Here is an 11,717-nt window from a genome sequence, read left to right as displayed (position 1 = left end):
CATGTAATTTGTTAGTCTTAATAATAAACAATTAAGATTTGCAAAGAAGAAAAACAACAATAAATTATTAATCAACAACTCAACTTACGGGTAATAATAAACAACAACACCAGTTTTATTTTGAAAGACATTAGTAAAACTAAATTAGTACACCCCTCTTACTAAATATCTTCCATTACATATTTGCCTTCTCAAGCCCCAAACTTTCGCTAACAAGTGATAACAGGTAGAATATCAACTTCAAAACAAATCTATCATACCAACAAGTGTTGGTTTAGTAGTGTAAAGCTCACTAGACCATCAGCATGACCAAAAGTGAAGGGATACCCTTAGTAATACACAATAAAAACAAATTTATCATTTTTTCAAAGCAAAAAGGAAATGTGAAATATTTTCATAACAGCCTGAAATAAACTTCAAAGCAAATCTACATTAACATAGAATACAAAAACAAGCTTCATCTTAAGCTAATAGCTATGTTCTCCATTTTATGATAAGGACAAATAGCACAAAGTTTAACAAAGGACAACATAACATAACACATCCTGCATCATCCTCATTTCACTAAGCATATCTTTATAACAGAGGCAACTCCAATACGATGTAGGGCAACAACTGCATCACCAGGCTTACAAAGTCCCTTTTCCGTTGCTGACTTAAGAGCAGCTTCCAGAATCACTTCTGTAGATTCTGCATCAGTAGCTTTTGCAGATCCTTCAGCCAATAAAGGAATCAAACCCCTGTATATTAAGCTGTGCCTTGCTGGTGTCTCATCACTGCAGGTCCAATCGAATGAGTCTGTAGTCAAAACTGGAACCACGACGGACAAGATCGGCACTGCTGGTCTATACTTAGCAACTAACTTGGCTGTTGACCCACCGCGTGTCAGCACTACAATGAGTTTTGCTTTAGCCTTATTAGCGGTGCGAACAGCAGACGATGCAAGGCTTTCCAATGGACTCATAGGCAAAGGAGTAGATCTTATCATCTCTTTGAAGATTGCACCATAGTCAAGGGATGATTCTGCTTCGACACAAATGCGTGCCATGATTTTAACAGCAATTTCAGGGTAAGCCCCAGCTGCACTTTCACCACTAAGCATGACACAATCAGTTCCATCAAGAACTGCATTAGCTACATCAGTTGCTTCAGCTCGGGTTGGCCGGGGAGACTTGATCATCGACTCAAGCATCTGGGTAGCAGTGACCACAGGCTTGCCAGCAAGATTGCATTTGTATATCATCATTTTCTGAGCCAGAAAGATCTTCTCAACTGGGATTTCCATCCCAAGATCACCACGTGCCACCATGAATGCATCAGTCTCACGCAAGATCTCATCAAAATTCATGACTCCCTCTTGATTCTCAACCTTAGAATTCCATAAAATCATATAAAACAAATCAGTATTTCTGAAATTAAAAGAAACGAGCTGATAAATAAAAATATTCAGCATATAGAAGTAAAGCAAATAGACAAGTAATCCATTGCTCATTAATATATGTAAACAAGAATGCAGCTTGTCCTAAAAATAAGAACAACAAGATGCAACTTGTTTCCAATATAGGAAACAATCATGAATGGTGAAGAAAAAGAATGCAACATAATACCTTTGACATGAGCTGAATATGGTTGGCATGTGGGCCGAGAACCTTGCGGACATTAACGAGATCTGAGCCCTTACGAACAAAAGAAAGAGCAATGATGTCAATCTTGTTAGGGACACCCCATTGAAGGATGTCTTCCTTGTCCTTATCGGTAAGAGTGGGAAGATCGACGATAACACCAGGAAGATTGACATTTTTCCTCTCACCCAACATTGCGGTGTTTTGACAACGACATCTAACAGTACCGGCTTGTGTATCAGAGGATAAGACAGTGAGGGTGATTGTTCCATCAGAGCACAATATGGTATTTCCGGACTTGAGGTGGAGAGGCAGTTTCTTGTAACTCATTGATATGGTCTCCGTATCCCCTTTAATATCATAATCAGTAGTTATGGTGATTTCTTGTCCTTCTTTAAGCTGAATAGGTTTTCCATCTTTCAGAAAACCAGTCCGAATCTCTGGTCCCTATAGGAAGACAGTTAGAGTTAATAAGAGAGTAGTAGAATATGAGAGAAGAGTAAGGATAGCATAGATACCTTGGTGTCGAGCATGACGGCACAGAGGATGCCAGTGTTTTGCATAGCAGTCTTAAGATTGTTGAGAGTACCCTGATGATAATCGTGGGTCCCATGAGAGAAATTGAAACGAGCAACATTCATGCCAGCTCTCAGAAGTTTCTCAATCATATCAACGGATCGAGAAGCAGGACCCAGTGTACACACTATCTTCGTCTTTGGTACACGCACTCCATCATTTCCCACTTCTTTCAGTATTCCTTTAATCTCTATGTTCGCCATCTCTTTTTCCTAATTCCTTCTACACAAATACTAATAATAGTAATAATAATACTAATACAGATAAGTGAAAGGAAGGGAAGAAGCATATATATATATAGAGATAGATAGATACCTTTGGGTTGAGAAATTACACAATACACACCACAACTTGCTTGCTTACTTCTGGTTTTGGGTTTGGTTTTGAAAGCAGCCACACCTACTTCGCACTCTGGGGTTATCAAGCCTTTAACTATTATTTATTTATTTACCTAAACACTACACGCTTCCCTCATGCCTGCTTCCAAAAGACCACAAACCCTCATTATTCTTCTTTATTTTACTCTTTTTTTATTATTATAACAGAGTGCCATATGTGGCTCTCCCTAAGCCCAATATTCCATTAGGGTCTTATTATTATACATTTGTTATGTTTGAGGGTAAATATGATATATATATATATTAAATCCTTAAAATTATATGTATTTTGGTAACATTTTTACTAATAATTAAAGTGTAAAAAGTAATTTCGAACAAAAAAAAATAATTTATGATATTTATTTATAAAAAATATAAAAGTTAAGAAAATTTTGTGAACTTTGTAAAAAAACAACCTAAAAGTACACCCTCTTTACTCTTTAATGGTGATTTTTGCATTTAATTATTGCAAAATATTTGCAATATGTATGTACAAAATTATTTGTGAAGTGTATGTTATAAAGGCAACCATAAAGACATTGAAAATAATAAATGACAAAGTTGCCATATAAATATTATTACACAATTTAATTACCTTGAATCATTTTTTTGGTACACATTAATATTTCACAATTAAATTGTTTTGGAACGGTTTAATTATTGTTTGAATTATGTTTTAACTTTATATATTAAAATAAAAAATAATATATAGATATAATTTAGTATTATTTGATAATATATTATTTGAAGTATTTAATAGTAAGAGTGGTGGGCGTGATTAAATTGTTTTGAGGAAGAGAGGCAGAGATTAGGGTTTGTGGAGAAAGGGGATGGCTAAGTTCAATGTGGTGCAAAAGCGAAGGAGAACTCAAATAGCAGAGAAGAAAAGGAAAGCTCACGGAGACCCTTCCACCGGAAAACTCAAAGTTAAGAGTCAACCTCTTTCAATCTCTGGAAAACGGAAACGCAAACTCCTTAAACAATGGAGACGTGACCAAAAGGACGCCTTACAACAGGGTTTGATAACTATGGAAGATGTTCAAATGGCACTTTCTCCTTCTCAACAAGGTAACTACTCTTTACTCTCTTTTTTATCATTTTATTATTATTTCTATTTCTCTTTTCATATTATTTTATATTTTTTACCAGGGGAAACCAAGGATACCCGTACATCTTCTGCAAAAATTCACTTGAAGAAGAAGAAGAAATTGAAGACCTCCTTCAAAATTAAGGCCAAAGGTATTTATTTGAATAAATTGTAACTTGTCGTATACATCACTTTTGTAAGATATGCATACATGTACAGGATATGTGTTTCATAGCCTGTGCATCACTGTTCTGCTCATACCTATACCAGCACTGCTTACTGACTAATGATCAGATGACTGTTTAATTATTCACCAGTCAGATAAATAAGTGAAATGCTGTGATCTATTTAATTACATGGTATCTGATTGTAGGAAAGATTTAGATTCTAGAGATTCATGTTTTGTGAGTGAACATGATTTATGATACCTGCCACACCTAGTGGACTAAGGCTTGGTTGTTATTATCGTGATTACATAGGATGGACTATTTAAAATGAAGTATGCTTGAACTTCAGTTAATATTTGTTCCTTGGGGACAGGGCATCTAAAAACGAAATCTGTAGCAAAATATATACACTTTCTCTTATCTTCTGTGTTCTAATGTTTAAATAATATCTGTGTATTCATACAGGCAAGAACAAAAGAAAATCTGATGTGCCTGCTGCCGATATTTCGACTGATGCTATGGTGGAATGAATATGAAAGTTGAATTTTGTGATGTCCAATGAAACACTGTATGATGTAGGTTCAGCTACTTGTTCAGTCAGGATTTTGGATTTGAGACTATAGTTACTTTGGGATTATCTTATTCAAGCTTAGAACATGATGTTTGTCTTTATTTATTGGATTTAACAATGCAAATGTAGCCTTTTAATTATGCAAATGTGTGTTTTAGTTTTAACAATGTCAATATACGAGTAACATGTGTGTTTTTAACCATGCAAGTAAACGAGTACCATATGTGTTCTTAAGTATGTGAATGCATATATAATTTGTGTTCTTAATCATGTGGCAAATTAATAATGGTCGTCCTGATGGACGAAATGGCTGCCTAAACAGTGCACTGTGACTAAGAATAATATTGTTATCCATAAGTCTAAGAATAATATTGTTATCCATAAGTCGTAACCTATTTTCGTGGAGAAAGCAAAGATGAAGGCACCTTGATGATGACGCACCACCCCACTGGGCATTGGGGGAAGCATGGTGAATGACATCGTTGTTAAGAATACAAGAATTCTCTGCTGTAATCTTGGTTCTAGCTTCAATTTCACTACAAATTTGTGAGTGTTGTATCTGCATTATCAAAGATAACTTTATTCCTGCATCTCCATATGGTATTGTTCCTAAGACAGAATCAGAGCACTGCAAATTAACCCTACACCAATTAGTAAGGTCAGAGTTGACTGTTAAATTAAGCACACCCATTATTAACTTGGTAGTTTATATTGTACCTCCCTTAATTTCTCTCAAAACTTATTATTAATAGAATTAAAAAATATGTGTATTAACAATGTAAAAGTATATCTATTATTATTTTGTTAAATAATATAAATGAATAATAAATAATATTAAAGAATGATATAGTGGAACAGTAGAGTATATATAAATGTTTTGGAGTGACAATCCATATATATATTAGAGGATGGACGATGATATTATTGTAGGTAGCTCCGTTAATTTCTGCTCTAAATTGAAAAACAGAGAATCCAACGGCCATGATTCCATTGATGATTGTTATATATGATTTGAAGGAATGAATGAATGATTTCTTCTCTCTCGTTCTCCGCATTTCCCAAAGGTAGATTTCCTGCGATGCCACCATTAGCATTTTCTTCAATTCATTTCTTGTGTTATGGACTTGTTTAATCGCTTATCTATCTTTCATTCTCAGTTATTTACATTTCTTTATTGTCAATGCTTCTCGATCTGTCTGTCTTGTTCAAAATTTACATTCCCTGCTTTTGTAGCTTAATTCATAGTTGTAACATGTGTTAATTCATTTTTTGATGTTTCAATTAATTCACAATGTTTGTTTTATAGAAATGCCTCAATTCTATGTACTAGTAATTTTTTAATCTCTATTTTAAATCCAGTGAGCAGATATATTAGAAGAAGATGGCAGATACTGAGGATATCCAACCTCTTGTTTGTGACAATGGAACTGGAATGGTTAAGGTATGGATCTTTTTGTCATTTATTTATTTATTTATTTATTTACTTGGTATAAATCATCCCTTATTTGTACACCACAAGTGTAGTAGGACATTTTAACAATTGAGTTGAATCTCAATTTACGATTTCAGGCAGGATTTGCTGGAGATGATGCCCCACGTGCTGTTTTTCCTAGCATTGTAGGCCGTCCTCGTCACACTGGTGTCATGGTTGGCATGGGCCAAAAAGATGCTTACGTTGGTGACGAGGCACAGTCTAAACGTGGTATTCTCACTCTCAAGTACCCCATCGAGCATGGAATTGTAAGCAATTGGGATGATATGGAAAAGATTTGGCATCATACCTTCTATAACGAGCTTCGTGTTGCACCAGAAGAGCATCCAGTTCTCTTAACTGAGGCTCCTCTTAACCCCAAGGCTAACCGTGAGAAGATGACCCAAATAATGTTCGAGACTTTTAATACCCCTGCTATGTATGTTGCCATTCAAGCTGTTCTTTCACTTTACGCCAGTGGTCGTACGACTGGTAAGCTGATCTGTTGTCTGAGAGCGAATATGATAAGGATTTAATTACAATGCACTTGCACTGTAAATGTTGTGTACATTGTCAACCAATTGTGTATTGAAACATCATTTAAATGCTTGAAAAAATGTCATTTATGATTTGATGCATGGTTTTTTGATAGTTTACACTAACAATGAATCAAAATCAAATTAACATGATGACATGCACCTTGTGTGAACTAGGATATAATGGAATAATCTTGCTAGCAGAAAATTGCTATAAACCTATCTGTTATGTTTTCCTCATCAACAGAGAGGCAAACCTCTTATTCATATGTAATTGATATAATTTCTCTCTCTCTTTTCTAAGATAATGATTTATTTTCCTTCCTTTTGCAGGTATTGTTTTGGATTCTGGTGATGGTGTCAGTCACACAGTTCCTATATACGAGGGTTATGCCCTCCCACATGCCATCCTCCGTCTTGATTTGGCTGGCCGTGACCTCACTGATACCTTGATGAAAATTCTGACTGAACGCGGTTATTCTTTTACAACCTCAGCGGAGCGTGAAATTGTGAGGGACATGAAAGAAAAGCTGGCTTACATTGCCCTTGACTTTGAGCAAGAGCTAGAGACTTCCAAGACCAGCTCTGCAGTGGAGAAGAGCTATGAGTTGCCTGATGGGCAGGTTATCACTATCGGTGCGGAGCGTTTCCGGTGTCCGGAGGTGTTGTTCCAACCATCCATGATAGGAATGGAAGCTGCAGGCATACATGAGACAACATACAACTCCATAATGAAATGTGATGTTGATATCAGGAAAGACCTGTATGGTAATATTGTCCTTTCAGGAGGGTCAACCATGTTCCCTGGCATTGCTGATAGGATGAGCAAGGAAATTTCCGCTTTAGCTCCTAGCAGCATGAAGATCAAGGTCGTAGCGCCACCTGAGAGGAAGTACAGTGTCTGGATTGGTGGTTCGATCCTGGCATCCCTTAGCACCTTCCAGCAGGTTTGTTATGTTCTTTGATTTGATTCTTCTGTTTTGTTGTGAGATATGCCTTTTCATGTTTTCTAATGAGACAAACTATCCATTCTTTGAGTGCAGATGTGGATTGCAAAGGCAGAGTATGATGAGTCTGGACCATCAATTGTGCATAGAAAATGCTTCTAGAAATGTTTTAAGGAGTATGGTTGTTGAACATAAACAAGATTGAAGTGCATTTTGTAACCTTTCATTCTAGTTTTTGTTATTCTTCGGAGAAGGCTAGGACTTTGATTTTCAAAATGTTCCAATTCTTTTTAATATTTATTATCTTGATCATTTTTACATTCATTATTATGCGTCCCAATTTTCTGAGACTATCAAATGAACTAACACATGTATCCATTGAATTACATATTTTGGATTTCCAAAGTTAACTTACCAAGCCTGTACATTATTTCTTAAACAATGACCTTAAAGCACTTATAAATATTATACTAACAAATATTTTGATAAGGGTGATTCTGTAATTCTGTTCAAAGTTAGTTAGGAAGTAGGCTATAAATAGAAACTTTTCAAATGGTAGTTAATAACATATTTTCCATTTTTAGAAAGTTACAAAACTTCTTCTCTCTTCAAACCAAAATTCTTGTAATTCTTGATTGATTCTAATAAGAAAGTTCGAATTTCTTTCTCAATTATAGGAATTCTTACGCTTATTCCATTGAATTCATCGTTTCTTGTGTGATTCCTTGAATTCTATAAAACAATCATAACAATTGGTATCTAGAGCTTTTTTTTTGGGCTGGGATGGCAGAGTCCACGTGTATGCAAGCTGTTGCAAGATAAATTGAAGAACGTTTGGAAACGTGCCTTTCAGATAAACTAGAACTGCGTCTAGTTGAATTGATGAGCTCAATGCAGAAATCCATGGTGGAATCTGTTAAGCAGTCAGTGGAAGAGGTGTTCAGGCAAAATATGGCATCAGAAGGATCATCATTGCCGAATAAATCAGGCATGGGAAGTGGAGATCACCACCATCGCAATCAGGGTGAGCGTACTAACCCCTACTCGTATGCGTGTCACACACAATTATCTAGGATAGAATTTCCTAGGTTCGATGGAACTAATGTGAAGGAGTGGTTATACCAATGTGAAACGTATTTTATGGTGGACAACACTCAAGAGGAATTTAAGGTCAAACTTGCAATTATGCATTTTGAGGGTAAAGCCTTGAAGTGGCATCACGCCTATGTGAGGTCGATGTGGGTGAACTCACTACCTACCTGGGGAGAGTATGTGAAGACACTAATTGAAAGATTTGGGGAGGTTTATGATGACCCTATAGCGGAGTTGATGAAACTTAGGCAGAAGGGCACCATTGTTGAGTATCACAAAGAATTTGATGTTGTCATTACAAGGCTGGATCGTTTTGAAGATTACATTTTGAGTTGTTTTCTGAGTGGTTTGAAGAACGATGTACAGATGATGGTACGAATGTTTCAACCCCAAACTGTAAGGAAGGCATTTACCTTGGCTAAGCTTTATGAAGTTGCTAGCCATACCATTCAGAATCAGAGGAGAGTCAAGAATCCTTCTTATAGCAATACGGGGGGAAGACCCTTAATTAGTTCCAAACCTGCTTTGACTACTGATTCGGAAGGATTGAAAGAAAAGACAAGATTTAGCAGAAGCTTGACACCAGCATATATGAATGATAGGAGGGCAAAGGGACTCTGTTACTTTTGTGATGAAACATATACGCCAGAACATAGCTTGACTCACAAGAAACTACAGATTCATCTGGTGGAGGTGGATGAGTTGGAGGATGAGGAGGTTGAGCTTGGTGGTGGGCAAAAAGCAGTCATAAAATCAAGTGAAGAGCCACACATTTCTGTTAATGCTTTAACTAGGGTGGCCAATTTCAGAACTATGCGGGTCACGGGTAGGTACAATAAAAAGCCCTTGCACATTCAGATTGATAGTGGCAGCACTCGCAACTTTCTTGATAGACAAGTAGCTGAAAGAATTGGGTGCAGAATTGAGGAGTTGCAACCTATTTTGGTCCCTGTGGCAGATGGGACAAAAGTACCAATTTCTTCAGTAGTGAGGAATTTTAGTTGGACTCTCCAACAAAGTACCTTCACCTCATATGTGATGTTGCTTCCATTGGGGTGTTGTGATGTTGTATTAGGCATTGAGTGGCTAATCACCTTGGGGGACATTATATGGAATTTCAACAAGTTAACCATGGAGTTTTGCCTCCAAGGAAGAAGACATGTGCTTAGAGGTGCCACATAGTTTGAATGCAAATCTGTTAAGGCTCAACAGTTGGAGAAGGCTATGCTCATGGGGGTCCATCTTTCAATGATTCAGGTAGGTAATGCAAAAGGGGGTCTCTTGCATACTTTAACAACTCATGCGGATTCTAGTCAGATTCCTCCAACAATTGAGTGCATACTACAAGCATATGCTGATGTTTTTGCCAATCCTACTCAATTGCCAGCAACCAGAGCAGAGCATGATCATAGGATCCCATTAATGCATAATATGGATCCTGTAAACAAAAGACCATATAGGTATGCTAAGGAACAGAAGGATGTTATTGACAAACTGGTCCATGATATGCTAAGCTCAGGAGTAATCCAAACAAGCAATAGCCCTTATGTGAGTCCAGTGTTTTGGTGGGGAAAAATGATGGTACTTGGAGACTCTGTGTTGATTACAGGGAGCTAAACAAGAGCACCATCATGGATAGGTTTCCTATTCCCTTAGTTGATGACCTCATGGATGAGCTACATGGATCCAGTATCTTTTCTAAGATCAATCTGAGAGCAGGCTAACATCAAGGGAGGATGAGTTCCAATGATGTTCATAAGACAGCTTTTAGAACACATAGTGGGCACTTTGAGTATTTGTTGATGCCCTTTGGCCTAACAAATGCACCTACTACATTCCATAATTTGACGAACTCAGTTTTCAAGGAGTTTCTCAGGAAATTTTTGCTTGTCTTCTTTGATGACATTCTTATCTATAGCTGTACAATAGATGAACACCTTGTGCATCTAGAGCTAGTACTTTCTAGGATGAGGGAACATCAATTGTTTGCCAAACAATCTAAGTGTTATTTTGAAGTTAGGAGGGTGGAGTACTTGGGGCACTTTATATCAGAAGAAGGTGTAGCCACTGACCCAGCTAAGATCAGTGCAGTTCAGAATTGGCCCTTGCCTCAAACACTGAAGCAGTTGAGGGGATTTTTGGGGTTAGCAGGGTACTACAGGAGGTTTGTGAAGGGATATGACTAGTGGCCAAGCCACTCACTGAGATGTTAAAAAAAGACAAGTTCAAGTGGTCTGCTGAAGCCAAAATGTCATTCCAAAAGGTGAAGGAGTTGTTAACTACTGCCCATGTGTTGGCTCTACCTAATTTTACACAACAATTTACAATTGGGGTAGATGCATCAGGGCAGGGAGTTGGTGTTGTGTTAATGCAAAGCAACCATCCTATTGCTTTTATTAGTAGGATATTAAATCAGCAATAACAATCACTATCAACCTATGAAAATGAGCTTATAGCTGTGGTTTTTGCAGTCCAAAAATGGAGGCACTATCTGTTAAAGAAACACTTCATCATCAAGACTAGCCATAGGAGCTTGAAATATATGCTGGATCAAAGATTGACCACTGAATTTCAACAAAAGTGGTTGGTAAAACTTATGGAGTTTGATTTCTCCACTAAATACAAACAAGGGAAGGACAATGTAGTGGCTGATGCTCTCTCTCGAATGGAAGGGGCTGAATGTCAAGCAATTTTGGTACACACTTTGAATTCAGATTTGTTGGGAAGAATCCAGGGCACTTGGAACAGTGATGCTAGTCTGCAGAGGGTGATACTCCAATTGCAATCTGATCCAGCTAAACACAAACACTACACTTGGAATGGCATAGAACTAAGAAGAAAAGGCAAGTTGGTAAGTATGACTCACTCAGACAGGAGTTATTGCAATGGTTTCATGAGGCAACTTCGGGGGACACTCTGGAAGGAATGCAACTATTCAGAGAATTAGAGTTTTGCTCTATTGGAAAGGGTTAAATAAGGATGTTCAATCCTTCATTCAACACTGTTCTATTTGCCAGAGGTGTAAGTATGATACCTCTACTTATCCTGGTCTACTACAACCTCTGCCTATCTGATGTGAACCCAAATGAGCCTAAGGAGGATAATGAGGAATTAAGAAGCATAGGTGGGCCCATGACAAGGGCAAGGGCCAAACATGTACACAATGCACTTAGCCTACTCATTCAAGACATCAAGGAAATTCCCCTAAGCTCAAACCAAGGGAGTCACCTATTTTATTACATCACCTTACATGTGGGCCAATGTGGGGAAA

The 11,717-nt window shown here is 37.3% G+C and overlaps 3 protein-coding genes across 7 annotated transcripts; 2 read left to right on the top strand and 1 right to left on the bottom strand.

Moving 5' to 3' along the window:
- On the bottom strand, nt 346-9,336 carry LOC109331213 (pyruvate kinase, cytosolic isozyme). 4 transcript variants are annotated; one of them, XM_019565581.1, is made up of 5 exons: nt 9,322-9,336; nt 3,004-3,006; nt 2,141-2,420; nt 1,608-2,069; nt 346-1,369 (listed from the first exon to the last, which is right to left on the bottom strand). In XM_019565581.1, exons 3-5 carry the CDS (start codon nt 2,399-2,401, stop codon nt 557-559), a joined length of 1,536 nt encoding a protein of 511 aa, XP_019421126.1. In that variant the 5' UTR covers nt 2,402-2,420; nt 3,004-3,006; nt 9,322-9,336; the 3' UTR covers nt 346-556. The 4 variants fall into 4 exon arrangements, with proteins under 4 accessions (XP_019421126.1, XP_019421129.1, XP_019421127.1 ...); XM_019565584.1 differs by lacking the exons at nt 3,004-3,006; nt 9,322-9,336 and adding an exon at nt 2,514-2,674 and having other exon boundaries at nt 2,141-2,431; XM_019565582.1 differs by lacking the exons at nt 3,004-3,006; nt 9,322-9,336 and adding an exon at nt 2,514-2,674.
- Nucleotides 3,341-4,514, top strand: LOC109331218. Of its 2 annotated transcripts, none has more exons than XM_019565592.1 (3): nt 3,341-3,632; nt 3,744-3,814; nt 4,295-4,514. In XM_019565592.1, the coding sequence occupies exons 1-3, from the start codon at nt 3,406-3,408 to the stop codon at nt 4,357-4,359; spliced, it is 363 nt and encodes a 120-aa protein (XP_019421137.1). In that variant the 5' UTR covers nt 3,341-3,405; the 3' UTR covers nt 4,360-4,514. The 2 variants fall into 2 exon arrangements, with proteins under 2 accessions (XP_019421137.1, XP_019421136.1); XM_019565591.1 differs by having other exon boundaries at nt 3,341-3,643; nt 3,725-3,814.
- On the top strand, nt 5,372-7,700 carry LOC109331216 (actin-97-like). The gene is made up of 5 exons (XM_019565589.1): nt 5,372-5,464; nt 5,760-5,841; nt 5,970-6,363; nt 6,741-7,354; nt 7,451-7,700. Exons 2-5 carry the CDS (start codon nt 5,782-5,784, stop codon nt 7,514-7,516), a joined length of 1,134 nt encoding a protein of 377 aa, XP_019421134.1. The 5' UTR covers nt 5,372-5,464; nt 5,760-5,781; the 3' UTR covers nt 7,517-7,700.

The sequence above is a fragment of the Lupinus angustifolius genome, chromosome LG17 (genome assembly GCF_001865875.1).
Source record: "Lupinus angustifolius cultivar Tanjil chromosome LG17, LupAngTanjil_v1.0, whole genome shotgun sequence".
In the NCBI taxonomy this organism is placed as follows: Eukaryota; Viridiplantae; Streptophyta; class Magnoliopsida; order Fabales; family Fabaceae; genus Lupinus; species Lupinus angustifolius.
Note: the sequence above shows the minus strand (reverse complement) of the source record. Positions and strands in the feature narration are given on the sequence as shown.